General features: G+C 44.8%; 1 protein-coding gene across 2 annotated transcripts in view; it reads right to left on the bottom strand.

Moving 5' to 3' along the window:
- Nucleotides 1-27,242, bottom strand: part of PAX5 (paired box 5) — a 251,331-nt gene that overhangs the window by 100,480 nt on the left and 123,609 nt on the right. For both annotated transcript variants that reach the window (XM_029056299.1, XM_029056300.1), the window contains one exon: nucleotides 19,379-19,508. In XM_029056299.1, coding sequence (XP_028912132.1) covers nucleotides 19,379-19,508 — 130 coding nt within the window. The remainder of the gene's footprint in view (nucleotides 1-19,378; nucleotides 19,509-27,242) is intronic.

Raw genomic sequence — 27,242 nt, 5'->3', positions numbered from 1 at the left:
GACTTCCAAACCCGTGTTCCTGAGAGCCCGCGTGGGACAACCTGATCACCCTGTATCCTCCCCAGCGCTTAGAACAGTGCTTTGCACATAGTAAGCGCTTAACAAATGCCATCATTATTAGTAGTAGTAGTACAGCGTTCTGCACACAGTAAGTGCTCAATATAATCGATCGATATCCTTATACTCTACCATTTCTGTCTACCTGTAATCTAGTTTAGTGTCTGTCTCCCCTTTAGTTATAAGTTCCCTAAGGGCAGGGATAGCGTCTCCCGATTCTATCACCCTCTCCCAAGTGTTTAGTGCCGGGACACCTCTTCAGAAATGAGGAACGGTAAAACCGATCCTAATTAACTTTGGGGTTTTTGTAAATCCTGGGCCGATAACCCTATTCTTTCAATCCCTTCAATCTGCTAATTTATTTCCTCTCTCCAAACCCCATCCAGTTCCTGAGTTCCACTCCATTTTCTTCCTCCTCGTAGACCCTGAAGAAGGGATTTCTTTGAGATGTCAAAGAATCTCCTCCTTCCCACCCAGCTGCCCAACAAGGATCGACCGTCTTACCTTGGTTGATAAATAACTGAGGGAAATTATAAACAAAAAAGAGATGCTGGCGTACACATAGCACGGTAGCTACCTACGAATAATCGACTGATTCTGTAATATCTCTAAAAAGGACACCTATCTACATTCCTAGATATCACTGCTCGAAAGAAGTAAACGAGCAAAGAAGCATCGCTGTTGTCATTCAGTTGTTCTATCAGCGTACCTCCCCGGGAGAGTCTGAGACGGGGAATAAAGCAAAAAGTGTAAGTTGGCAAGTTCTTTGTACTGTACTAATTATAAAGCTTCAGAATTGTACTATGACATCAATTCACATTAATTCCCATATCTATTAGCCATGACCAGATCACACAAAGACGATCCGATTTTGCGCCCTGGCTTTTCACGTTGGGAAATCCCGAGTTCAAATTCTAGAGCCTCCAAGGTCAAAAATTCAAATTAGTCTGGTGCGCTCTTCATTGTCTCCATTTGTCCACTGCTTCTATTTCTTTTCAGATATCAGTACGAAAGCTATTGCTAACACTTTATCCATTAATATTTTGAATGGTGTCATGTAAACATCAAAGTCTGTGCCACTTGGGTGAACGAAAATTAATTTCCATGACATAGAACATAATTGTTAACTGGATTTGCTTATCCTATTCCTCTTGTCAACATCATATTTATACAACATAGAATCCAGAGCCAAGAGTTCAACGGCAAAAAAAAACAAAACCTAGCATGACTGCACAGTATGCAACGCGCCAGAGTAACAAGTTTAACAGTCACAATGGCACAGTGGTGGGTCTTAGCAAAGATGTTCCCAAACTGGATGAAGCACTCGCCTTTTCTAGAAATGTTTCGATACAGGGTATTTGCCAACTAAAATAGATGGTCATAATTATATAGGTTTAAACTTATTAAAAGGGATTATATCCGAGGATCTCAGTATATCCCGGACTGAGCACCCCCGCTCTCCTCTGCTCCTCCTCCCCTCCCCATCGCCCCGACTCCCTCCCTCTGCTCTAACCCCCTCTCCGCCCCACAGCACTTGTGTACATATATATATATACACGCTTATTATTCTATTTATTTTATTAATGATGTGCGCATATCTATAATTCTACTTATTTAGATTGATGCTACTGATGCCTCTCTTCTTGTTTTGTTCTGTTGTCTGTCTTCCCCCTTCTAGACTGTGAGCCCATTGTCCGGTAGGGATCGTCTCTATTCGTTGCCAAAATGTACTTTCCAGGCGCTTAGTACAGTGCTCTGCACATGCTCAACAAATACGATTGAATGAAAGTTAATAATAATAATAATGTCGGTATTTGTTAAGCGCTACTGTTCTAAGCGCGGGGGTAAGATAGAGGATAATCAGGTTGTCTCACGTGAGGCTCACAGTCTTTATCCCCATTTTACAGATGAGGTAACTGAGGCCCAGAGAAGTGAAGTGACTTGCCCACAATCACACAGCTGACAAGTGGCAGAGCTGGGATTCGAACCCATGACCTCTGACTCCCAAGCCCGCGCTCTTTCCACTGAGCCCCGCTCCATCATCACAGATGGGAACAGTAAGACCAATATAATATGTTTTTGTTCTGAAAACCGGATTGACCCAGTATTTACGGCGACCCTCTCCAAACATTTATAGTTTAGAGTGGAAACGATGATGTTACAGAGTAAATCACCCTCTCATTCACACGGCATTTTCGTCTTTCAATATCAGGGTACGTGTCTGCTAACTCCATTTACGGTATTCATTCAATAGTATTTATTTATTCAATAGTATTTATTGAGCGCTTACTATGTGCAGAGCACTGTACTAAGCGCTTGGAATGAACAAGTCGGCAACAGATAGAGACGGTCCCTGCCGTTTGACGGGCTTACAGTCTAATCTACTGTACTCTCCCAAGCGCTTAGTATAGTGATCTGCACAGAGTAAGAGCCCAGTCAATACAATTGATTGATTGATCAGAAGGAGCCACAGCCCATTTGGAAAATGTCTTTTGGAGTGGGGAACGAGCTTCGAACTCTGTCCTGGCACAAATGAAGAGAGGCCTGCAGTGGGCTTGGAACCAGTATGGCCTAGTGGCAAGAGCCCGGGCCTGGGAGTCAAAGGACCTGGGTTCTAATCCTGGGGTGGCTGGCTGTGTGACCTTGGGCAAGTCACTTCACTTCTCTGTGCCTCAGTTTCCTCATCTGTAAAATGGGGATTAAGACTGTGAGCCCTGTGTGGGACAGGGACTGTGGCCAACCCGATTAGCTTCTATCTGTCCCAGAGCTAACTATAGTGTCTGGAACATAGTAAGCACTTAACAGTTGGTACAGTTATTACCCTTAGATGAAGTCACGTGGACAAAAAGAAATAACTCCGAGGAATCCTTGAAGATACAGCAGCAGAGAATCATACAGAAAGCAAAGGGTTCAGGGAGGGCAAATGGCAGATGAGCAGGTGGGAAGCAGGTCGCTCTGCAAATGACGGCAGGCTTTGTTCTGAGGGCGGAGGCATTTTATTCTCTATCAACTGTAATATAAATAATAATGACGGTATTTGTTCGGCGCGCACTATGTGCCGGGCACCGTACTAAGCACTGGGGTAGATACAAGCAAACCGAGTTGGACACAGTCCCCGTCCCAGTGTAGGGCTCAGGGTCTCGATCCCCATTTTACAGACGAGGTAACTGAGGCACAGAGAAGTGAAATGACTTGCCCAAAGTCGCACAACAGACAAGTGGAGGAGCTGGGATTAGAGCACATAATAATAATAATAATGTTGGTATTTGTTAAGCGCTTACTATGTGCAGAGCACTGTTCTAAGCGCTGGGGTAGACACAGGGGAATCAGGTTGTCCCACGTGGGGCTCACAGTCTTAATCCCCATTTTACAGATGAGGGAACTGAGGCCCAGAGAAGTGAAGTGACTTGCCCACAGTCACACAGCTGACAAGTGGCAGAGCTGACTCCCAGGCCCGTGCTCTGTCCACTCCGCCATGCTGCTTCCTATGATGACTCTTCTGGGGAGGAGGCTCAAAACAGAACCAACACCTTGGAATTCATCTTGATTTCAAAACAGCATGGCAGCACCCTGTTCTCTCTCCCTTCTAGAGAAGCAGCGTGGCTCAGTGGAAAGAACGCGGGCTTGGGAGTCAGACGTCATGGGTTCGAATTCCGGCTCGGCCACTTGTCAGCTGTGTGACCGTGGGCAAGTCACTTAACTTCTCTCATCTGTAAAATGGGGGTGAAGACGGCGAGCCTCACGTGGGACAACCTGATTCCCCTGTATCTCCCCCAGCGCTTAGAACAGTGCTCTGCACATAGTAAGCGCTTAACAAATACCAACATCATTATTATCATTACGCCTACGCACTTAGGTCGGTATCCCTTAAGGATTATGAAACTCACCTCACCCCCAGCTCCACAGCACTAACGTACGTATCCTCTTACTCTGCTGCTTCCCCCCATCTGTAATTTAACGCCAGTCCGGTCTAGATGGTCAGCTCCTTGAGAGGAGGGATCGTGTCTACCAACTCTATCGAGGGCTTAGCACAGTGCTGTGCACACGGTAAACACCACTGATTGACCGATCAATATTCCCACTGGAAAAATAATAAACACAAAGACACTAGAAATAATGAAGAAAATATAATTATACTATATACTTAATTATCCTTGACTTATGTAATGGTCATGATACATTAAGAGTTCAGATGAACAGGATAATGTCCAGACAAGGTGCGAAGAATTAACAACGATCATGCGTGGACCAGGCGGGAGAGAAGCCCCTCTAAATAATAATGTTAATAATGTTGGTATTTGTTAAGCGCTTACTATGTGCAGAGCACTGTTCTAAGCGCTGGGGTAGATACAGGGGAATCAGGTTGTCCCACGTGGGGCTCACAGTCTTCATCCCCAATTTACAGAGGAGGGAACTGAGGCCCAGAGAAGTGAAGTGACTCGCCCACGGTCACACGGCTGACAAGTGGCGGAGCCGGGATTCAAACTCATGACTTCTGACTCCCAAGCCCGTGCTCTTTCCACTGAGCCACGCTGCTTCTCTAAAGGTATGTGGGAACGAGTTTTCCTCTGAAAAGGAACAGTTTTTTGTCTGACGAGGGACAGAATGCGTGTACGCTTGAATACGCATCAACGCCGATATAAAGTTGTGCTTTCTCAAAGGAGGGTGCTACCTCAGCCATGGACCAAACCTCACTGGTGCTTTTTGCTCTCCCCTTTAATAATAATAATGATAATAACCTCGGCGCCCGTAAAGCGCTTACTACGTGCAAAGCCCCGTTCTAAGCGCTGGGGGAGATACAGGGTAACCAGGTTGTCGCATGTGAGGCTCACAGCCTTAATCCCCATTTTACAGATGAGGTAACCGAGGCACAGGGAAGTCGAGCGACTCGCCCACAGTCACACAGCTGACAAGTGGCGGGGCCGGGATTCGAACCCATGACCTCTGACTCCCAAGCCCGGGCTCTTTCCACGGAGCCGTGCTTTATGCTTCCACTGACCCGAAAGCGGACCCGGAGATGCAGCGACATGGAGCACCTAGCAGCACAAGAAACAGGAGGTCTCGAACAGCCTCTCAAGAGCGTATCCTCTGTTACGGTCTTCGGCCAAGCGTGCGTTTGCTCCTAATATCAGAATATCCAGACGGCTCAGTAACGGACGCGTGTAGCCCTCAAGTGAACCCGAGACAACGGGCACCTTTTCGGTGTTTACCGAGACCACCCGTTCCACTCCTGGTAATCAGGGCCCACCCGTTTAAGATGTTGGTAACGTGGGAAAGGCCCAGTCTCTGGCAAGGTTGGTAAATGCTGTAAAAGTTGTACCCGATATTACGGCGTTAATATAAAATAGAGAAGCAGCATGGCCTAGTGGAGAGAGGCACGGGCCTGGGAGTCAGAAGGACCTGGGTCCTAATCCCGGCTCTGCCACTTGTCTGCTGTGTGACCTTGGGCAAGTCACTTCACTTCTCTGGGCCTGAGTTCCCTCATCTGCAAAATGGGGATTATTCATTCAATAGTATTTATTGAGCGCTTACTACGTGCAGAGCACTGTACTAAGCGCTTGGAATGAACAAGTCGGCAACAGATAGAGACGGTCCCTGCCGTTTGACGGGCTTACGGTCTGATCGGGGGAGACGGACAGACGAGAACGATGGCGATAAATAGAGTCGAGGGGAAGAACGTCTCGTAAAAACAATGGCGACTAAATAGAATCAAAGCGATGTACATTTCATTAACAAAATAAATAGGGTAATGAAAATATATACAGTTGAGCGGACGAGTACGGTGCTGAGGGGATGGGAAGGGAGAGGGGGAGGATCAGAGGGAAATGGGGGGAAAAGAGGGTTAAGCTGCGGAGAGGTGAAGGGGGGGGGGGGGTAGAGGGAGTAGAGGGGATTAGGACTGCGAGACCTATGTGGGACAGGGACTGGGTCCAATCTGATCAATTAATAATACTAATAATAATGGGATCTGTTAAGCGCTTACTAGGTATCTCCCCTAGTCCTTAGTTCAATGCCTGGCACATAGTAAGCACCTAACAAATACCATTAAAAACATACCGGCAACTTCTACCTAGGGGAAGACAAGGACAGGAAGAGAACAAAAGGCAAGAAGGGCAGAGATGGCACCAGAGTTAGGAGGGGGACGGCCCACTGCTTTATAGGGGAGTTTTCCTGCTAGCACGCTTCTCTAGCAAGGCTTGGATCGAGCCATCGTTAATACTAAAACTTCACAGAGTTTAAAATGCACATACAGTTTTCAAAGAACATTTCCAAATGAGCTCCAAAGTAACTGAAGCATTTCACTCTGTAGATTTTTATTAATATTATTTCCAGTCTGTGGGATTCTAAAGCAGGTTGCCATTTTTCTAAGGCATCATTAAATGTCATTTTGGAGGAAAGTATGATGTCATTGCACTGAGGTAATAGCAATGCAATCAGGCATTGGATCCATAATGGGAAATTCATGAATACCTTGCACTTAGACACTTCAAGCCCTATTGAATATAATGTTCTACATTATGAATTGAAGAATGAGCAGGGATACCAAAATCAGTTCCATGAAACAGACTTGTGCAATGCACAGACCCATGTGACAATCTTGGATTCTCAGTCACATTAGGCTCTTGTCTTTAAAAGCAAGAAGAATTCATATAAATTCAAAGATCCGACGACGTTCCAATTAAGCCAGGTCCTTCGATCAAAAATAACCCTTCCGCTTTTCAGATGGACTGGCTTTCCGTGGCCATTTATGTGCCTGTTTTCCAGCCCTTACAATGACAGGCCCCACAGGGGAGTGAAGAATAGATTATTGGAAAATGTATCTCCACTTTCATCTATTAGGTATAAAATCCAAGTTGTAAATTTAACATTACGTTGCTCCTCTAGCGGGTATCTTCTTCCAGAAAGTTGCGCTCTAAATCAGCACCAAAATACCCCATCACAGACTGATTATTCTTTTTAGGTAATAGCCAAAATTTCAATAGGGAAAATTTAGGTCTTTTTAGCTCTTCAATGTAGGATGAAGAGATTTTATTTTAATGCTCCCATATCCAATTCTTTTTTGGAAGAGTAACATTTTGCAAACTGAACCTTAGAATCAACTGTCCTTGTTTAGAGTACAGAAATAAAAGAGAATGAGCAATTTTCCAGTGGCTGTAGTTGCTAGTTTCCATTCTAATCTTCTGAGAACATTTTTGCATTTGACAGCTTTGAAATATTGGACATTTTTCATATTTTGCTTTTATTTTTACATTGTGTTTCCACTTTGAAGTGAAAGGTATTTAGTTGTGTCTGATCAGCGTCAAAATGGGTCATAAGAGCCAGGTCAAATAAGGTGCTCCAGCTAAAAGATAAATGGCCCTTTCATAGCTGCTCTGGCATCCATCCCAGAGGGTACATCAGGGTTGAAGAGTGCAGAACACTATGTTAGTTAAACTTTTTCTGTTTCCAGCATGACTAGAATAAAGAAAAGGTAAGGCAAAGAATAAAATCTTCTACTGGAGAGTTCGGTGCAACAGAAGATGAACCTTCCTTTAGTCGTTTGGACTTCGACAAAGTCAACCATTATGAAATTAGGCAAACCTTCACGGAGGTTATTTGTTAAAGTACGTTGCAAACTCACATTAGCTCTTCCGAATGAAAGTCCATTCTGACTCTCTCCTGAAATTATTGACAAGTGCTGGAAAAAAAAACCTCTCTAGACCGTAAGCTCCTTGTACTCTCCCAAGTGCCCAGTACAGTGCTCTGCACACAGCACGTGCTCAAGAAATACCCTTGATTGATTAACTAAAGCCTCGTCAGATAGACTGTAAGTTCCTTGAGGGCCGGGAGCATGTATCGTACTAATTTGGCTGGACTCTTCCAAGTGTTTAGTTCAATTCCTTTACCCACAGTAGACACTCATTAAAAGCTACTGACTGATTGCCATCTTCTCTTCTTTTTCCAAATGCACTTGCATACCTTCCCAAAGGACTCTTTCGGACTGAGTCACTCTGAAATAGTTTTTTTGGTTCTTTAGGCAAGCAGGCTTTTAGGTGCCGGCTTCTGGTTTTTATATAGATGATTCCTAATGGACGATTTAAAACCTTTTAGATATCTGTTTGTTTTACTACCTGGAGAACGAAAAAGAAAAAGTAAAGAAACATCCTGGGGCATTCGTCGCTGAACTGTACTTCCCAAGCACTCAGTACAGTGCTCTGCAGCGCACAGTAAGTGCTCAACAGATCCGACTGAATGAATGAATTCATCTAGAATTAAAGTAAATGCCGGGGTCAGAGCCCCTCCACTCCGCCTGTATGATTAGGAGACGGCATGATGATTTACCGCCCGGAAAAATGAGGAGGTAGAACCTGCTAGCCAACACCCAGACTCCTGCGGCACCGGGGCCTCCGGTACCAGATCAGGCCAGCACGAAGCCCAGCCCAGTTGGATTCAGGCCAGAGTCTTCTCCACCTCACGCTGCCAGTGTTCCAATGCCCAACTAAACAGTAAGAGGAACGAAGACATTAGCGACCTTTCCACGGAATTTGGTTGGGTTCCTTCCATCTTCCACTCAGCGAGATGAAACTAACATCAAAAACAGGCAAACGTGTGCTTCCCGGGAGCCAGCGTCAACGCCTGAGACAACGAAAGAGGCCAAGCACCATTCAAATGTGCATCGTCTGCATAAAACCAGAAGCCGGCACACCTCAAAGAGCTACCTTCCAAAAGAATAGGTTTCTGAGGAACCACATCCAAGAGTGTCCTTTCAGAAGGTATGTGAGTGCATCTGGAAATAAGAGGAGATGTCAGAGACCAGGCCTCAATTAAAACAAAGTTTTCTTCAGCTCTTGTCAATACCTGGAAGATGATGCTACTGATAAGTAAGCGCCAATCTATGTGATCGAATGAGACTAAAAGGCTCCAATGTGAGATCAGCACACACCCCTGCGCTGATTTCAGGTAAGCTGCTACTGTCCAACAAGATCAAAGTTCATCTGGCAAGGTGCTCTGTTAAGCCAAATTAGGTGGCTCAGACTCTGGGGATGTAGTCCTCGTTACCCAGGCAATTTTAAAAATCGGGATTTCCGGCGTGCCTTAAATCTTTCCATGCTTTGTTTAATTTGGGCTGGGTTTGGGTAGCGGGGAGAGGAATGGGGAACAAGCTGAGTCCGGTTGGGCCCTGAAAATCCCACCCGTGCAGAGGTCTACCAGGAGAACTCAGAATTGTGCCCCTCTCTAGACGCCCCACCCATCCCTAACACCCCCAATACTTCAACACACACCCCCTCGCAAAACAATAAAATATCCTGCTTCACTTCCAGTTTGACCTTTTAGGTATATTTTTACTTTCAAACAATCATCACTGGATTAAGCTGTGCAGTTACTTTTCCTCCCAGAGAGATTAGCCATAATAGAGGCTGTTGGAAACAAGAACTCCTTAGATCTAAGACAAATCTATACTCCATTCTCTCACTCGGGTTTTCTCTCGGTAAAGCAATCATATCATTCACTTAAACCTAAAAGTTATTTAGGCTAATTGTATTCACTGTGACATACAGAATGGTGGTGGGGGGTGGGGGCGGGGCAGATGGTTCAGGAGATTCGAATTTATTTGGACAGGGTCAGTTTATAGTAATAATACATGCTGGGCTGCATATACTATTGGGCTCCATCCACAAGCATGGACCCTACCATCTTGCAAAACAGAAGAGGAGGGGGAAGGAGCAGAAGGAGAAAGAGATCATTAACTCAAGCATTCGTTCTCTCATAGAATCACAGAGTTGGAAGGGATCTCAATATGTACTATCATGTAAAATTCCATGAGTGGATGACTACACCACTCGTGACAAATGGTTTCCTATTTTTTTTTTTTTTTTTACAAGCTCTGCAGGGATAGAAACTCCCGGCTGCCCTTGGTAGTGAACAATCAGTCTGTCACTTTCTTAGACCAAAAACCTCCTCCTTTTAATAATAATAATAACAATTACTATTATTATTATTATAATGGTATTTGTTAAGCACTTACTATGTGCCAAGCACTGTTCTAACTGCTGAGGTAGATACAGGGTAATCAGGTTGTCCCACGTGGGGCTCATAAGTCTTAATCCCCATTTCACAGATGAGGTAACTGAGGCCCAGAGAAGTGAAGCGACTCGCCCAAAGTCACACGGCTGACAAGTGGCGGAGTTGGGATTAGAACCCATGACCTCTGACTCCCAAGCCCGGGCTCTTTCCATTAAGCCAGGCTTGCCCAGTTCAAACATTTTTTGCTTTAATGTAAACCCATCTGTGCTGGTTCAGTTCTCAGGGTTCACGGTTAACCACTGGTCAGCATCCTCTCCACAAAATTCCTTCATATACTTATGATAAAATTGTTGTCACCCCTTAGCCTCTTCTATGCTAAACATCTCCCGTTCCTTCAACCTTTCCTAATATAGCTTATTTTTCAACCTTTTATTCTTTTTGTCAATCTCCTGATTGTTCTACATTCTTCTCAAATGATGTGACCAAAACTAGGCGCAATACTCTAAAAAGGGTCTAACGAATGCAGAAAATAGCAGAGATAGCATTTCCAACTTTTAGTAATAATAATGGAATTTGTTAAGTGTTCACTATGTGCCAGGTAATGTGCTAAGCGCTGGGGTGGGTATTCATTCATTCATTCAATAGTATTTACTGAGCGCTTACTATGTGCAGAGCACCGTACTAAGCGATGGAATGCACAAATCGGCAACAGACAGAGACAGTCCCTGCCCTCTGACGGGCTTACTGTCTAATCGGGGGAGACGGACAGACAAGAACAATGGCAATAAATAGAGTCAAGGGGAAGAACATCTCATTAAAACAACAGCAAATAGAATCAGGGTGATGTACAACTCATTTGACAAAATAAATAGGGCGATGAAGATATATACAGTCGAGCGGACGAGTACGGTGCTGAGGGGATGGGATGGGAGAGGGGGAGGAGCAGAGGGAAAGGTGGGGAGAAGAGGGTTTAGCTGCGCAGAGGTGAGGGGCGGGTTAGAGGGAGCAGGGGGAAACAGGTGGGGGGAGATAATCGAGTTGGATACAGTCCCTGTCCCACACAGGGCTCACAGTCTTAATCCCCATTTTACAGATGAGGTAATTGAGGCACAGAGAAGTGAAAAGACTCGTCCAAGGTCACAGAGCAGACAAGTGGCAAAGGCGGAATTAGAACTCAGGTCCTTCTTCCTCCCAAGCCCGAGCTCTACCCACTAGACCATGCTGCTTATGCCTTGTTGTACCATGTTTACTTTTAAATAATTAGCATTACATAGCTGGCTGATATTCAGCTTTCAGGCAACTAAGTTACCTCTCCCAATCTTTTCCTAATGTACTTGAATGTAATAATAATAATATTTAATAAGTATGTACTGTACTACATTCCAAGCACTTAGTACAGTGCTCTGCACATGGTAAGCGCTCAATAAATACTATTGAATGAAGTATGGAATTTGTTAAGGGCTTACTATGGGTCAAGCACTGTTCTAAGTGTTGTGGGCAGATATAAGCTTATCAGGTTGGGCACAAGGCCTGTCCCACATGGGGTTCACAGTCTAAGTAGTATTTGTTGTATTGGGTTGTTTGTGTTCCTCAGCGCACTACCCTGTACTTGCTCCTATTGCATTTCATCCCGTTTTTTGTATTACAAGTTTCCCAATTGGTCTAAGTCACTTCGAATTACATTTCCTGACTCTCGAAGTATTTGCAACCCAACCCAATTTACTGTCATCTCTAAATGTGTAGCTTATTTCCAAATCCTTCATCTGACTCGTCAATGAAGTTATTGAAGAGAACTTGTACCTGGACTGATCCCCGAGCCCTGGGGACACAACTAAACACATTCCCCACAGGTCTGACTAAACTATTAATGACTCCCCTTTGGAGGCCAACTACAAGCCTTTTTTTTTCATAGTATTTGTTAAGCACTTACTATGTATCAAGCACTGTTCTAAGAGCTGGCGTTGGTACAAATAATGATGTTGGTATTTGTTAAGCGCTTACTATGTGCAAAGCACTGTTCTAAGCGCTGGGGTAGACACAGGTAATGAGGTTGTCCCACGCGAGGCTCACCGTCTTCATCCCCATTTTCCAGATGAGGGAACTGAGGCACAGAGAAGTGAAGTGACTTGCCCACAGTCACACAGCTGACGAGCGGCAGAGCTGGGATTCAAACCCATGACCTCTGACTCCCAAGCCCGTGCTCTTTCCACTGAGCCACGCTGCTTCCATCAAGTAGCTCACAACCAAGTAGGAGGGACAACGGGTATTTAATCCCCATTTTACATAGAGAAAAATAACCCATTACACGCACCTGAGAAACTACTTTTTCTTTTTAATGGTTATGAACCAGCCATACTTTCCGACGTTGACAATAAGGATGTCAGAAGGGATAGAAACAAAGTCTTACGGAAATCTATGGAGACTCTATTAATGTTTCTTCCTCTTCTACATGATATGTCATCTAGCAAGAAAGGAAAGCAAATTGATCTGGTTCAATTCACTCTTCAAAAAGCCATGTTGGTTGTGTGTTAGTACTCATGCTAGTACATGATGGCTGCAAGGCAATTTTTTGATCATTTGTTCTAGTACGGTCCCAAGTTAAGCTGGCTGATGTGTATTTTCTCCCTTCTGAAGAAGGGAACACTATTCACCTTTTTCCAAACCCCAGGGACTTCTCCAGTCCTATATAAATTCTCAAAAAACAATAGCTTATGGTTCCATAATAACATCAGCCAATTCTTAAGATGTCGTATTAAGCGTCTGCTTATTTAAATACATCCCTCTTTTAATGTTCTTTAACTGTTTTTGTTCCTATTTTAATTCAGCTTTCTAACCTTCCACTGCAAATTTCCCTGGTCAACTTTACACATTTGAACCTTTTTTTGGAAGACAGAAGTAAATAAAAAATAAAACAAATAAAAACATTTGCCTTTTCGCAGTCATCTCTAACCACCATTCGTCTTGCCTATAAAAGGGGGTGGAGGGAGGTGACATTTTAATCGGGGCCTTCTCCTTTGCCCAGAATTCTGGATAAATGTCCCACCACCATCAAATCCTGACTCAAAGTCACTTTGCTGATTGACCAAAGGAGGCTCCTTCATTTTGTCTTCAGTGGTTTGTAATAAATTTTACAATGTTTTCACCTTCTGCCTCAAACCAGACACTCTATACCTGGTAGCTTCCTTTTGTTTCCTGGTCTTTTGGATTTGTGTATCTACCCTGGATAAATTAAGCAATCACACCTCCTTGTGTTTCCTATAAACCACTGCCTTCTTGTCCAGGATTCCAACCTGGAATGCTATTCCACTCTATCTCCTCCAGTTCATTTCCCATGCTCCTTTCATACACAGATGAAGTTCTCCATTTAATTCTTTGCCCTCTGGAACCATCACCAAATCCCTCGGTCCAGGTTCTGGTCGCTTCAAACCTGAACTGCTCTCACTTTTTTCTCGTTGGCCTCTAGAACACTGCTATAGAAACTATCTTCCGCATCGACCTCTTCCACCGTATCACTTCAGTAGTCACCGCCCTCTGCTGCCTCCTGACCCCTCTCCTTATCAGATATAAGCTTCTGGACGTTACCTTTGAAACTCTGTTCAGGAAAGACTAAGAATACTTCAACAGAAGTCATGCAGAGACACCCATTAACTGAAAATACGAAGCCCGTAACTCAACCGCTGACCGAGAAAACTTACACAAACAGCACGCAGGAGTGCGTGTGTGCATGTGTGCGTTAAAGCCTATTGGATTTTATCTAAAACCCTCCCAACATCAGAGCAGATTAACAATAATTAGTAGATGGCAAAACTTTTCACAAGTCACAGCAACCTCAGCGTGACAGAGTAAAGCATGAAGAGCACAGAGCTGCCAAGGACAAGCTACCCAATAAAATTGGGCACTGTTCAAACAGAGGAACAACCCACTGAGAGAAACAAATAGTTACTTCTCTATAAATCCTAGAATTCAGGTGGAGTGAGTCGTGTGAATTTTGGGGGGTGAAGAGGCCCCCCCCCCCCCATGGATTTTACGACCTTGATTCCTATTAGTAAAATCTGAATGGAAAAAAGAAATAAATATACCTAAATTTATCAAAACTGGAATTGAGTTTTGGATTGGGAACATTAGCCTATTTGCCTGGAAGAATTTATCTGGTTTCTGATATGTTTAGGTCATTCTTAAGTTTTGTTTGAATCTTTCATCGCACTTCAGATTATTTAACCTGATTGTGATTCTTCGATTTCCTCCTTCAATCCCCCAGGAAACGTTGTTCAAGGGCTCTCTGCCTTCTTGAACTGTTTCCATAGGTTGACCGTGCTAGGCCAACTACTGGCCTGATGAAAAACCTCTCCCCCTTCATTGCTTAATCAGTGGTACTTATTGAGCACTTACTGGGTGCAGAGCACTGTACCAAGCGCTTAGGGGAGCAGATTATAACAGAGTCGATAGGCATGTTCCCTGCCCACAACGAGCTTCCAGTCTAGACGGGGAGACAGACATTAGTATAAATAAATAAATTACAGCTATGGACATAAGCGCTGTGTGGCTGAGGGCGGGGTGAATAAAAGATGCAAATACAAGCGCAACGGTGACGCAGAAAGGAGAGGGAGAAGAGGAACTGAGGTTTTAGTCAGGGAAGGCCTCTTGGAGGAGATGTCCCGTCGATAAGGCTTTGGAGGTGGGGAGAGTGATCTTCTGTCGGGTATGAAGAGGGAGGGTGTTCCGGGCCAGAGGCAGGACGGCGGTGAGATAGACGAGATCGAAGCACCAGAGGAGCGAAGTGTGTGGGCTGGGTTGTAGTAGTGAAGCAATGAGGTACGGTACGAGGGGATTAGGCGATGCCAAAATGGAAGGCCATAGGCTCTGCCTACAAAGAGGAAGTGGAGTGGAGACTTAAAGCAATCACCCAGGACATTCAGACCAACCAAACCTCCTGAGGTAAAGGGTTTGTCTCCAAACTGGCCGTTGACATTTATCAAATTCGCTAGATCACTGCTCCATTTTCCTTCCCCTGTAGACACCACCAAAATCCGGTTTTTCAAGAACACTGAAGCCACCCATGAATTTCAAACTGAAACCACTTCTACAGGCTGTTAGTGCGGGGCCACTAGCTTTGCAGTTACTCTACAGGAAGGAGGCAGGGATGGAAGGAGGAAAGACGAGCAATGAAAAAGGAGCAGGAGGAGGAAGAGCACAAGGAGAAAGGTGAGGGAGGAAGACGATGATAAGGAAAAGAAAAGAGAGGGAGAGGATGAAGAGGACGCTGATTGTTTTTCAAACCCCCGGACTCTGCGGTCAATGTCAACCACACGTTTCCTACAGAATCAGGCTACCGCTGTAAAATCCCCAGCAAACAAACCCAAAAGCTGTCGCCGATGCTTCACTGCGCTCGGCTTTGTTTGGTTTTTAACCGAGTGATGTGAGTTTCATGTCAGAGTCCCCCCTTAAATGAAATGTTCTTATTTGGCTCTTTGGCTGGGCCAGTCGACAGTCCCATCCAGGCTCTTCTGGGCCCCGCTAATGCAAACTGACTCTCCAACCAGCTGCAGTCAGGGCTGCCTGGGGTTTTGTCAATCTGCCCTCTGCGCTTTATTGGAGAGCCGAGTGAAGGTGTCAATTCCTGCGCCACTTTGTCCTCTCAAAGTGATAGCGACCAAGCGGAGTCAGCAAGCCAGAGCAGAGAAAATGCATCTGCAGGTAATTAGTAACAATCAGGGCTGCTCTGAAACTGCTGACTACAGCAGTAATAAGCTGGGCACATGTCATTGGCTTGCAAATGGAGAGCGCGCTTATGAACCGTGGCAGCAAGTAGTAAGAGCAGAAATTTTTTTTAACTTAATATTTAATGTGGCATAAAAACGATGGAGAGAAATCGAGTTGTTCTCTAATCAGATGTTTAGTCGCCAGTCCAGAACGCAAGAGAGTCATTGGATGAAGCAGTACTGAGGACTGTCATCTAAATTCCCTTTCACGCCATTTGGTCTTATTTTGTTTCCTCCCTCTCCAGAAGCCACGACTGGGGTAAAATCCAGCGTTTCTTCGAGTCAAACAATGTCATTACAGACTGGATCCACCAGGCTACCAAGAAATAGGGGCCTTCTGCCCTGGCTGGCAATGAGAATTGCGCTATGCCCATTTGCTTTGAGATCCACACCACGATGGGGGAAATGGGATAATAATTCACATAATCCCCATCTTGCATTAAATTGTTTTTATGACATGACTTAAAGACTCGAGATTCTCAATATGAACTAGACTTAAGTCAATTTGTGGTTGAAAGCCCAACACCAGCCAAGACTTTCTCATAAAAACTACTGAAGCTTGAACTTCAGATCCCAACCTATCAAAAGAGTTAAGATTAGTTTTCTTAGCAGCAGTAAAACCTTTTTCTCCAATGCCTGTTGCCATGTATACCCCGATCTTCATCCAAAATTTTGTCCTTTTAAATCTCAAGCTGAAACCCAAAGCGGTGATCTTAGAAAAGCGGTGTAGCTTGATTTATCTGAAAAATGGTACTCTACTAAGCATGTTTTTCACAAGAACATAAACTTTTATCACCTGCATAAAACAGAGTGAAAAAAGCACCTCTGTTTAATACAAAATTTTCTTCAAAGGCTCTAATATGTACTGGGCCTGTCTCCTTTATCGCAACTCTAGAGGGCCAAAAGCCAGGCTATAATGAAATGACCAGGACAATACTGCAACACAAGCACAGCTTGGCCCAGAGCTGTGGAGAAGTGGGGAAGAAACCAGACCAAACCACCACTTCATCACCCTGGGACCCTTGACCTCTTCTCCACGATCCCGGGGCCACGGTGAATTCACTGCGAGGGAAGAAGAAGAGGGAGTTGGGGAGTGGTGGGAATAGAGGAGAAGAGGGTCAAAACTTCCCCTACTTTTTGAGTGAGGTGAAACTAGATTCTCAGATGTTCTCCCTGTGGATTTTCTCCGGGTGGGAGTTCCACGGGGAAGCAACTTTAACTTTACCCCCCAAATGCGCATAAAATTTGTTCGCTTTCTCCTCCTAAATTCATCACTGCCTGGGAACAACAAGATCTGAGGTATCGCTCCCCGGACATGTCCAACCAAAGCACAGCTACAATAATAATCTTCTGTAAATATAAAATCAGCTACTACCTAAAATATCCTGTAACTTAAGGTCACTGTCTCCTAGTTTCCTACTTCTGGTAGGAAAGGGCTAAGCATCTTGATCAAGAAAGATGCATTTTGTTTCCATCTTCTTTCCAGCGGGTTTGTTGCCTTTCCTAGAAAGCTAAAAATATCTCGACGGGATCGGCATCAGGAAACTTGCCTTGTTCTGCGGAGAAGACATCGTTCCTAACTCATACTAGGAAACTCCCTTTAAATTAAATGATTTAGAGAAAACAGATAACTCCTTCACCTTTCTGCCCATAATTAGGACGCAGGAACGTCCACCTAAATGACTGCTGAAAAGAAGTCTTCATCTAATTAACATTTTTCCATCTTGCAGCAGAAAAAGAACAGAAACTCCAGGTAAATAGAGGGAATGGGGTTGGTTATCAGAAAAACAGACAGCTAAGAGAATAAATATCCTGAAAATTACGTATGTTTGAATTTAAAATACCTTTACATCCTCTTCCCCTTTGCTTCCTTGGGAAATTGAGTACTCATTAACACTAAGGATGGACTATGCCCACATATCACCTCATTTAGACTCTGACCAATGAAAGAGGGTATGTAATCAATATACTATCCACCAGCCATTCGATTCAGGTGTTTCTCCTGAATATGCCAATTATAGGATAATTCAAATCATTTGGGTAATAATAATAATAATGGCAATTGTTAAGCGCTTCCTATGTGCCAGGCACTGTACTAAGCGCTGGGGTGGATACAAGAAAATCAGGTTGGACACAGTCCCTGCCCTATGTGGGGCTCACAGTCTCAACCCCCATTTTACAGAGAAGGGAGCTGAGTAAAGTGGCTTGCCCAAGGTCACACAGCAGACAGTGGTGGAGCCGGGAATAGAACTCATAACCTTCTGACTCCCGGGCCCATGCTCTATCAGTGGGTGGCTTGATGGGGAGAACAGTTGTCCACCAGGGAACTCATCCAAAACTTCCCAGCATGGTTTCTCTCTTTCACCACCCACAACAAATAGTATTTATTGAGCATCCAGGTACCTTTACAAATCCACTAGGGTCAAAAACTGAGGCCAAATCACTAATTTAGGAGGGCAAATTCAGTACTGTGGGCTCTTCCAAAATTGGTATGTAAAAATCATGACTGTATTATTTATTAAAAATTGAAATACTAAAGAGATTTTCCTCAAACAGAAAGATATACAAAGTGCGACCATCTCGAGACAAATCTGATTCTAGGATCATTACTTGATCAAGATTCATTTTCCCCAACAACACATGCAGATGCGAAGGACTGTCTTCAAATAAAGAACCAGAATTTTAAGGGGTATTTTCTACTACCGCTAAATGACTCTGGTGACGATCTTTATCGGGGAAGGATAAGCCCCCAATTTTTAAACTGAGACAGGCAAACAGACGCACACAGATAGACACCGTATCTCTTGACTTCAGTTTTTCCACCAAGATACAAGGTCCAGTAATTCACAGAGATACTGTGATGAACGACTAATCAATTAGACGGAATTAAAAATATTTTTAAAATAGCTACTCAAGAGGTTCAACATGGAAGCTGACTAGAATGGGATTCAGAAACAACTGGGCCTATGATTCTTAAATGGCAGAAATGGTCTACACCTGCAGAAATGTTTGCAAATTGGAAAAAAAAAAAAACCTCTTCATCGATCCCATTCATTCTAAAACTCCTGACCTAGAAGACAATCTGACACCGTAACCTAGGCTCACATCTTCTCGGTCATGTAGATACTGCTAAAGGCCGTCCTATGCTACATGGCATTTTCAAGGATACCAAACCACTGAGTTGGCGGCATCAATCCCAGTTCTCAATATCATCTACGTGTATTCCAGAAAGCGAAGCTATTCCCACAGGCTGGTGAGAAACAGCATTGCTTGCAGAAAATGAGGTCGGAATCACATTTTTTGTGAAACTTCGATGTTGAAATTTTGATTTTATTTCCTCTGTTCTTTTTGGAATAATGAGTAGTGAACTCACATCAAGACCAAGACTTCTTAAGAAAAGCAACAACATTTCCCACACGTTTTGAATGCCTTATGACCTCGTTCAATACAAATGACCACCGGTAGCCAGAAGCGTCAAATTTCGCTAGATATCGTTACCCTTCTCAATCATCAAATCCATCCTGTTCCAACAAATGTTAGCTCCTCTCGTTTCTTACCTGTCACAATGGGGTATGACTGTGGCCCAGGAACGCTGGCCCCTATATCCGCTGACGATGGGCTTGTTAAATTGGCCTTCATATCATCTAATCCACCGGTCAGTGATGCCATGGTTGAATATTCTGTTGTCTGAAAAATGTTAAAAAAAAAAAAAAAAAAAAGGGACACGTCAGCAAAATGAGAGTTACAACGCTTCACTTTTGTGCCATCACCATTTGCTGCTATTTAGAAGAGCGGGACAGTTCCCTCACCATGCCAAACCCCAAGATGAATTGAACACACATATCTAGCAATGTCCTCTCACTGGATTTCAGCCAAGCCGTTTTCTTTTTAATTGTAGGAAATAAGCCCTGGACTTCAGTGTTAAAGGATGCCCGAAATACACCGATAGGAAGTAAATCTTCACAAGCCCGCACAAGATGGAGAAACGACCAGAGATACTGGATTTTGGTGAGAGTCCTGGTGGATTGAACACAATAGAGGACAAAACTGACATTGGTTGAATTGCTGGTAAGTGAAGTAAAACTTTCCTTATCACTGCTGTGTGCAGAGACCAAACGGGAAAGTTGGAGAGGAGTAGGCTTCAGACTCAAAGCACCGGTGACAGTATGACCACTCTCACACTTCCAGCCAGAGTCGGGCAAGCATTCGAGCACGTTGGAACCACAAATGTCTTCCTGAAAGAATGAATTAATAGGCTTTGGTTCCGGTGATCAGAAATCATTTTAATTACTCAAATGTCTTATCAAGTGAACTGAGATTGAATCGAGCCGATGCAACATGCCAAAGCTTCCCTGAAAACTTGAAGATATGTCAAAACAATCCCGCTCTGAAGCCACTCTTCCTTTTACTTTTATGAAAGAATAATCTTGCAACTAGTGTCCTCTTCTTGGAATCCCAATGCACTGTGAAAACTGTTAAAAGTGTTTTCCCTGTTGATGGGGCTATGGGGGTGGAGGTAAAGGAATACTGAATTTCAAGGGAGGAATACGCAGGAGACATGGGTTAGGGTCTTATAAGCATTGTCTAGGTTGGACAATGGTTCTTCTTTTTAGGAAGAAGAAACAGGCAAAAATGAAAGCATCTTCCAGTTTCTCTAAAGAGAATATTTTTCAGCGTTCAGCCAGAATTAGTGAGTGGATAAAAGTATTTTCGGGAATTTCAGAGGAGTTTTTGCTACTAGCATTACGTCTCACACTTGGAGTTAGGTTTAAATGTTGGGATTTGGGTTTGAAGTTTCATTTGGCTCATATGTTGTCAACAAATTAAGCCTTTAAACTTCAGAGAAGATGCCATAAGAAGTCTATCAACATATGTCTTCCTTTTTCATTCTGCAGAACCAGCTGTAACATACATTTCGACTGGTTTTTTATGTTGTTTGTTAAGCCTTTACTACTCTGTGCCTCAGTTACCTCATCTGTAAAATGGGGATTAAGACTGTGAGCCTCATGTGATTACCCTGTATCTACCCCAGTGCTTAGAACAGTGCTCTGCACATAGTAAGAGCTTAACAAATACCAACATCATCATCATTATTATTATTATGTGTCAATCGCTGTTCTAAGCGCTGGGGTGGATACAAGTTAGTTCTGACGGCAGCCATTCAGATTTCTAATAGCCTTGGGCTGGCTACTAAAGTTATAGAACTGAAAATATACAGTCATGTCTTAGCATAGGAAAACTTGGAGGCCCAGTGCTGAATCATCAACCGAAACATCTCAAAAATCACCTGAATAAGAACAAAGACTTTTTTTCCTTTTTAAGTCGCATGAGGTTCTGAGTTGGGATCATCTCCTACAAGTTGAGAGCTTTAGCTGACGTTTATCTGAACTACCCAGGAATCAAAATGGTACTATGTCTGAAACGTAAGAGCGGGTACCTCACAAGAATGCATACGCCCTCTCTCTCATGAGACTTTCCGCTCTACCTGTTCTGGTTCCAGCTGGAAAAACTGTGAAAGCACAGTCACTATAGTATTGTTTCAGCACCACAGAACAGCAAAAAGTAATGGCCAAACTCCTGCTTAATCCATCAATCGTATTTATTGAGTGCTTGCTGTGTGCAGAGCACCGTATTAAGCGCTGGGTAGAGTACAACACAACAATATAAAGTCACATTCCCAGTCCAGAATGAGCTTATTTAATCTTTACATTACTTGAAAGTCCTGCTGTTGGTCCAGGAGAAAAAGTTCTGCTCCAGGAATCAAGAAACCTGGGTTCTCTGTCCTGGTTTTACATGTAGCTGGATAATGTGGGTCGCACCTGCACCTTCCAATATTCTGAATCCCTGCTTGCTACCTGCCTGCCTGCCGCACTCTGTGCCCAGGGGGAGCGTGACAGGCAGGGACGAGAACGCGAGTAGAGCCGTACTAGCCCCGGGCACGGTAATCTATTTCTCTGCACAGATTCTCAGTCCTGAAGTCTCAGGATTACCCCCATCCATTGCTTCTGACGGCAGATTCCATCACAGAACTTCAAAGGAAGATCCTGGTCAGTTTCGAAAATGGAAAGAACTTGAAGGAAAATGGGGGAACTGGTTGAAAAGTTCACACCCAAATATAGGACTCTTAAAATAAAGGTCTCACCGACAGAGTAATTAAAGAGCCCGTACTACCAGCAAGGCTTCACCCCCAATTGATCAACAGATGATTAGCAATTTGCAAATAATATATATTTGTCCTTCAATCAGTCAATTTATTGAGAGCTTAATGTTTACAGATCACCATACTAAGCGTCTGGGAGATTACGGTACACGCTCAGAGAAGATGCCACTGACAACAAAATTCGTCTACGGGTGCGTGGGGGGGGGGGGGGGGTAATATCTAAAAAGGCCAATGGGGGACCCACAGTCCCAACCACACTGCACACACATAAAGATGGTCCTTCGTCGTGTTGCCTGGTACTATTCTTATCTGTGTTTCCGTGATTCTCGTTCCCTAGGAAGCTTCTACTCAAACAACAACAGAAGAGCCTCTCCTTTCTTAATCGCGGCAACTGACTCCCAATTTTCAGCTGAGATGAAGCACTGTCTGTGGCTTTTGTTTCGCTGGGTCCTCGAAACATTTCCTGTGATTTCTCTTGCTTTCAGCTTCCCAATTTCAGCTAGTCCTCGGAAGCTCTTTGGGTACCCATTCTCTGCACGCGGCCCGCCTAGCACAGTTGTACTGAGGAGAGCCCAGCTTCAGGTTCTAGGAGCCCGTATTCGAGGACGTCACTGTTTGCAATCCCGTGTAGCCGTCCGACGCAGAGGGTAGCCCGTAAATAACACTAACGGAGTTCCTCTATTCGAGGAGTCACATGTGATGTCGGTAGAGAGTCTAGGTCTTACAGCCCTAGAAGAAGGTGGACGGCATTACAGCTCTGAAGACTTTCGGTTTGGTCTGGAACCGATAATACACAGCCACCGCACTCTGACAGTCTCCCAAAGGATGTGCTGACCTTCTGGATTAGATTTTCTACTTCCGTGTCTATTTCTGCGTTGTTGGTCAATGTGCTGCCCAGAACACAGAATTCTGTGACGGTGTTTAGCTCTGTGTTTCTAATACAAGAAGTCCTAAAGTTTAGACAAACACCAACTACAATATTTATAAATCTCCACCTTCTCAGCTTTGCAACACATCAGATTCCTCTTTCCAACGCTAGTATCCTTTACGGCACTGGCTCTGGGGCTACAGGCAGTGAGGGGAATAGGTGCACAGGAGCCACAGGGAAATGGAAAAGCAATTTTAATATCCATACCGGGGAGGAAAATGAGGGAAAAGCTTAAAGGCAAGAGGGGTGGAGATGGGGAGGGCTAACTGATCGCTGGGTGGAGTCGCCAGGGAGGGCTGACACGGTTGTTTTACTTCTTGTGATGTAAAAAAAAAAAAAAAAAAAAAAAAATTGGCTACCCTATTCCGCAACCTCTCCGACTCAATCTATTAATGGAGCTGTATTACTCATCGTGGCTAATTTTGGTTAAATTCATAGGGTGTCCAGCCTCGGTTCCAGAACCAAGCCCCCATTGGTGATATTGTTCTTAGGGATAAAGTGGTTCCAACTTCCACTATTTTCTACTTAAGATGGGATTCTTCAGGAGCCGATTGCATCATAAGACAGAAGACTTCCTGTGCAGAGGTTCGGCTGCGTGTCTGGCTTCCCCGGTGAAAGCTGATACATCACCTCGGCTTTCTTTAGACGTAGTGTCAGTCCGTAATGCCTGGCTGATTCGGCGGAGCAGTTTACACTCATTTGCATATCTTCTTGGGTATGTGTCTCTAGGGCACAGTCATCTGCATACAGCAATTTTTAAATGACTGTCTCTAGGATTTTGGATGATGTTTGAAATCTGTTGAGTTGGAAGAGTTTCCCAGAGGAGAGGAAGTTTACTCTAACACCTGCACTCGGATCTCATTTTACATCCTCCAGCAGGGCTGCATAAAAAAAAAAAAAAATTTGAAAAGGACCAAGCCCACTAATGCATTTCTGCTCTACCCCATCGGAGATGGGGAATGGATCAGATGGGGCCGGCCGCGCATCATCAAGTAGCGTCAGAATCTTAATGAACTCGTTTGCCAGGCAGTTTCCGGAGTCCAGATCTAGTAATGGTGGCCTACGCTCTCGTAAGGTCTGTGAAAAGCACATAGAGGGCTTGATGCGCCGCAGGGATCGTTCTCGCCGTCGATGATACTCTTCGTAAGTTGATCCAAGATGTTTCCGGGGAGGCTCTTGCCAGCAGTCGTGAGTAATGGAATGCTTCAGTAATTGCCGCCCTCCCATCTTCCATCTTTCTTTTTGAAGACGGCGATATTGGTGACATCTTCGAGATCCCGGGGGCATTTCCTCGGTGTTCCGCGTGTTGAGGAAGAGCTTGTGTCAGTGTTTGAGCAGGGCGCCCTGTCCCTGCCTGTAGAGCTCAGCGGTTTTTACCAGTTCTCGTGGCTGGGATTGCTGCAGGGACTTCCTCCAGAGTTGGGACAAGTGCCAAATCTCTGCATGTTCAAAGGGTTTGAAGGGTCTCATCTTAAATAGTAGGAGGCGCTTTGAAGAGAATATCCAAGTGCGGCGTCACCCCCTCAGGCTTCCTTCCTCGTCTGAGTTGAGGCTGGGGCCGTATTCAGCTTTCAGAGCTGCTGCAGTAGCGCAGAGCCAAATGACATCTTAAAAGATACGTAGAGGTTCTTGGTTTCATGGCAGGCTGCACAACCTTGGATCTCATCTGCTTGCACCACACACAAACCGTCAAGCACACTCCTTAAATCGATTTGCATGATATGACGGCAGGATTCAGTAAGCCGCACTTCTGCCTGAGTCACAGAGGGGCAAGACGCTGTCCGTGCAATAACTGTTTTGGTGCAGATAGATTTGCTATCGCATCGTAGGCATCGACACAATCTTGGTGACTTTGCCTGGCCACGCTTCAAGTCTTGACAGCTACCTGGTAGACGACATCACGGTGAAATGCCTATCTGCTATTTTTGAACCGGGGAGATTGAGGTCGGGGTCTCCTGTTCCGACCAGGCTGCTGGAATATGCCTCAAACTCCTTGGGGGGGTCTTCAATCTCTAGGAGCTTAATGCTTAACTGCCTTGACAGTCTAGAGGTCATTTGTCTACGCAGTGGTTGTACGGTCAGAAGGAACCTGAAGAGCATCACACGGTGCTCGACCCAGCACTGTGCTCCACATAGGCAGTTTAGACCATGGCTACATCCAGGATGTTTTTCTTTTATTTGGCAGACTAGAGATGGCGTTTAGTGCATTCCCACAGCAAGAGTAGGTCACTACTGTTGATTTGCCAATCTACTGCAGACCAGTGACTTTCGTCCATCCCGCAGAGCCCGATGACTTTGGATCAAAATCTATCAAGAACTGCTAAATGAGTCAACTTGCTTTTGTCCCTTGTGGACCGGATCTTTTGTCACATCACCCTCTGAAATCACATTTCTAGTAACTTATTCTGGAATACGGAACACCGGAGGAAGTTCATTCAGTTTTACGCCAGTTGGTACACGGAAGGTCAAAATACCTGCAGCCGGGTCTTTAGGTGAGGGAAAGACCTTTTGACATTTCTAGATCTGAAAGCCATTCAAATTTACATACCGGACAAATAAGACCCGTTAAAAGAGTTTACTGGCAGTCGATAGGTCTCAGGTGGCCTCAAGACGTAATAATACGACAGCGGTGCTCGTTAAGTACTTACGGTGTACCAAGCACTGTACTAAGCACTGAGGTAGAGTCAAGATAATCAGGCAGGACATAGCCCCCGCCCACGTGGGGCTCACAATCTATGTAGGAGGAAGTACGATTGAAGCCCCATTTTACATGAGGAAACTGAGGCCCCAATTTGAAGTGCCTTGCCCACTTGTCCGCTGTGTGACATGTGGTGAAACCGGAATTAAACCCAGGTTCTCTGTCTCCCAGGCCCGTGCTCTTTCCACTAGGCCACGATGCTTCTACAGATCATCTAGAGGGGCTTTTCCAATGCTTTCCCGCCCGTTGTCAAAGGGGTGTCCCACAGCATACAACCTCCTCTTCAAATAGAAGCTACTACTTAAGGGGGGGAGGGGTCTTTAAAGGTGAAGCAGAATTTTCAAATACAGTGCAATCTTCTGAACCTCGCGGTACCTTTTTCAGGCTGAAATTCATGGATCTTAATGAAATCAATACTGGATTTATGAAAGCCGTACTAGTGTCACCAACCCTGTTTATATGATCAGGGAAAGATAGCTCCCCGCTGAGCACACATATATGCATGAGATCTCCCTGCATGCACGCACACACACACACACACACACACCCCCCCAAAAGGGGCAAGGAGAAGAATATGGTCTGAGAAATAAACACGTCCTGCAGTCTCTGAAACACATTGCTCAGGTTATTCCTGGTACAGCACCTTCTCGACTCCAACACACGTGGATGCAGCAGAAGGTCTGCTGATGGCTGAACCTTCCCAGGCAAGAGTGCGGCTCCTGGAGACAGTCAACACACTCCTTCACTTGGTATAATCCCGGGTAAATGGAAGGAGAATGTAGGGAAAGGGGCTCAGGAAGCCCTTTTCTCATCTACTCCTGGGGCATACTGGAGAATAAGGTGCAATGGCTTGAAAAGAGCACGAAAGCCTTCGGAAATATCCCGGCCAGTAGCCCGCTTTGCGCTTCCATGGGTCTCAATAAAAATGCAACTGCTAAAATACTACTAAGCCTCATGGTGTGTTTTTATGTTGAAGGTGGCACCAAATCTCAGGGGAAAGCAGCAGGGAGAAAGGGAACAACTGACAAGGCAACTGGAGAGGTGATCACGGGAGAGCCGGCAGCGTGAGGGATGGGGGAAGAGAGACCAAGCCATGGAACTCCTAGTTCTTCTGGCCCCTCTGCGAAGTAGGAAGAGACCTGCCTCCCCAGAGCCAGGTATCTCCCTGCCCTTTCTGCTCCTATTCCCCAAAGTTCTCCCAAACCAATTCTCTCCCCAGTCCCTCTGCCACATCTCAAGGGAGCAGTGAGATGACTGTTGATCTTTCACGAACTCTATGACCAAGAATGTCTGAGAACAAAGCACCAGTCCATGGCGAAATGAAGAGAGCATGGGTCTGGGAGTCAGAAGGTCATGGGTTCTAATCCCGGCTCTGCCTCTTGTCTGCTGTGTGACCTTGGGCAAGTCAGTTCACTTCTCTGTGCCTCGGTTACCTCATCTATAACATGGGCACTGAGACCGTGGGCCCCGTTTGGGACAGGGACTGTGTCCAACCCGATTTGCTTGTATCTACCCCAGAGCTTAGTACGGTGCCTGACATAGAGTACGTGCTTAACAAATACCATTATTATGATTACTATGAATATAGTAGAAAATTCTGTTGACCCTATATCCCCCTCAGATTGTGAATTTCTC

The sequence above is a fragment of the Ornithorhynchus anatinus genome, chromosome X5 (assembly GCF_004115215.2).
Source record: "Ornithorhynchus anatinus isolate Pmale09 chromosome X5, mOrnAna1.pri.v4, whole genome shotgun sequence".
Lineage (NCBI taxonomy): Eukaryota > Metazoa > Chordata > Mammalia > Monotremata > Ornithorhynchidae > Ornithorhynchus > Ornithorhynchus anatinus.
Note: the sequence above shows the minus strand (reverse complement) of the source record. Positions and strands in the feature narration are given on the sequence as shown.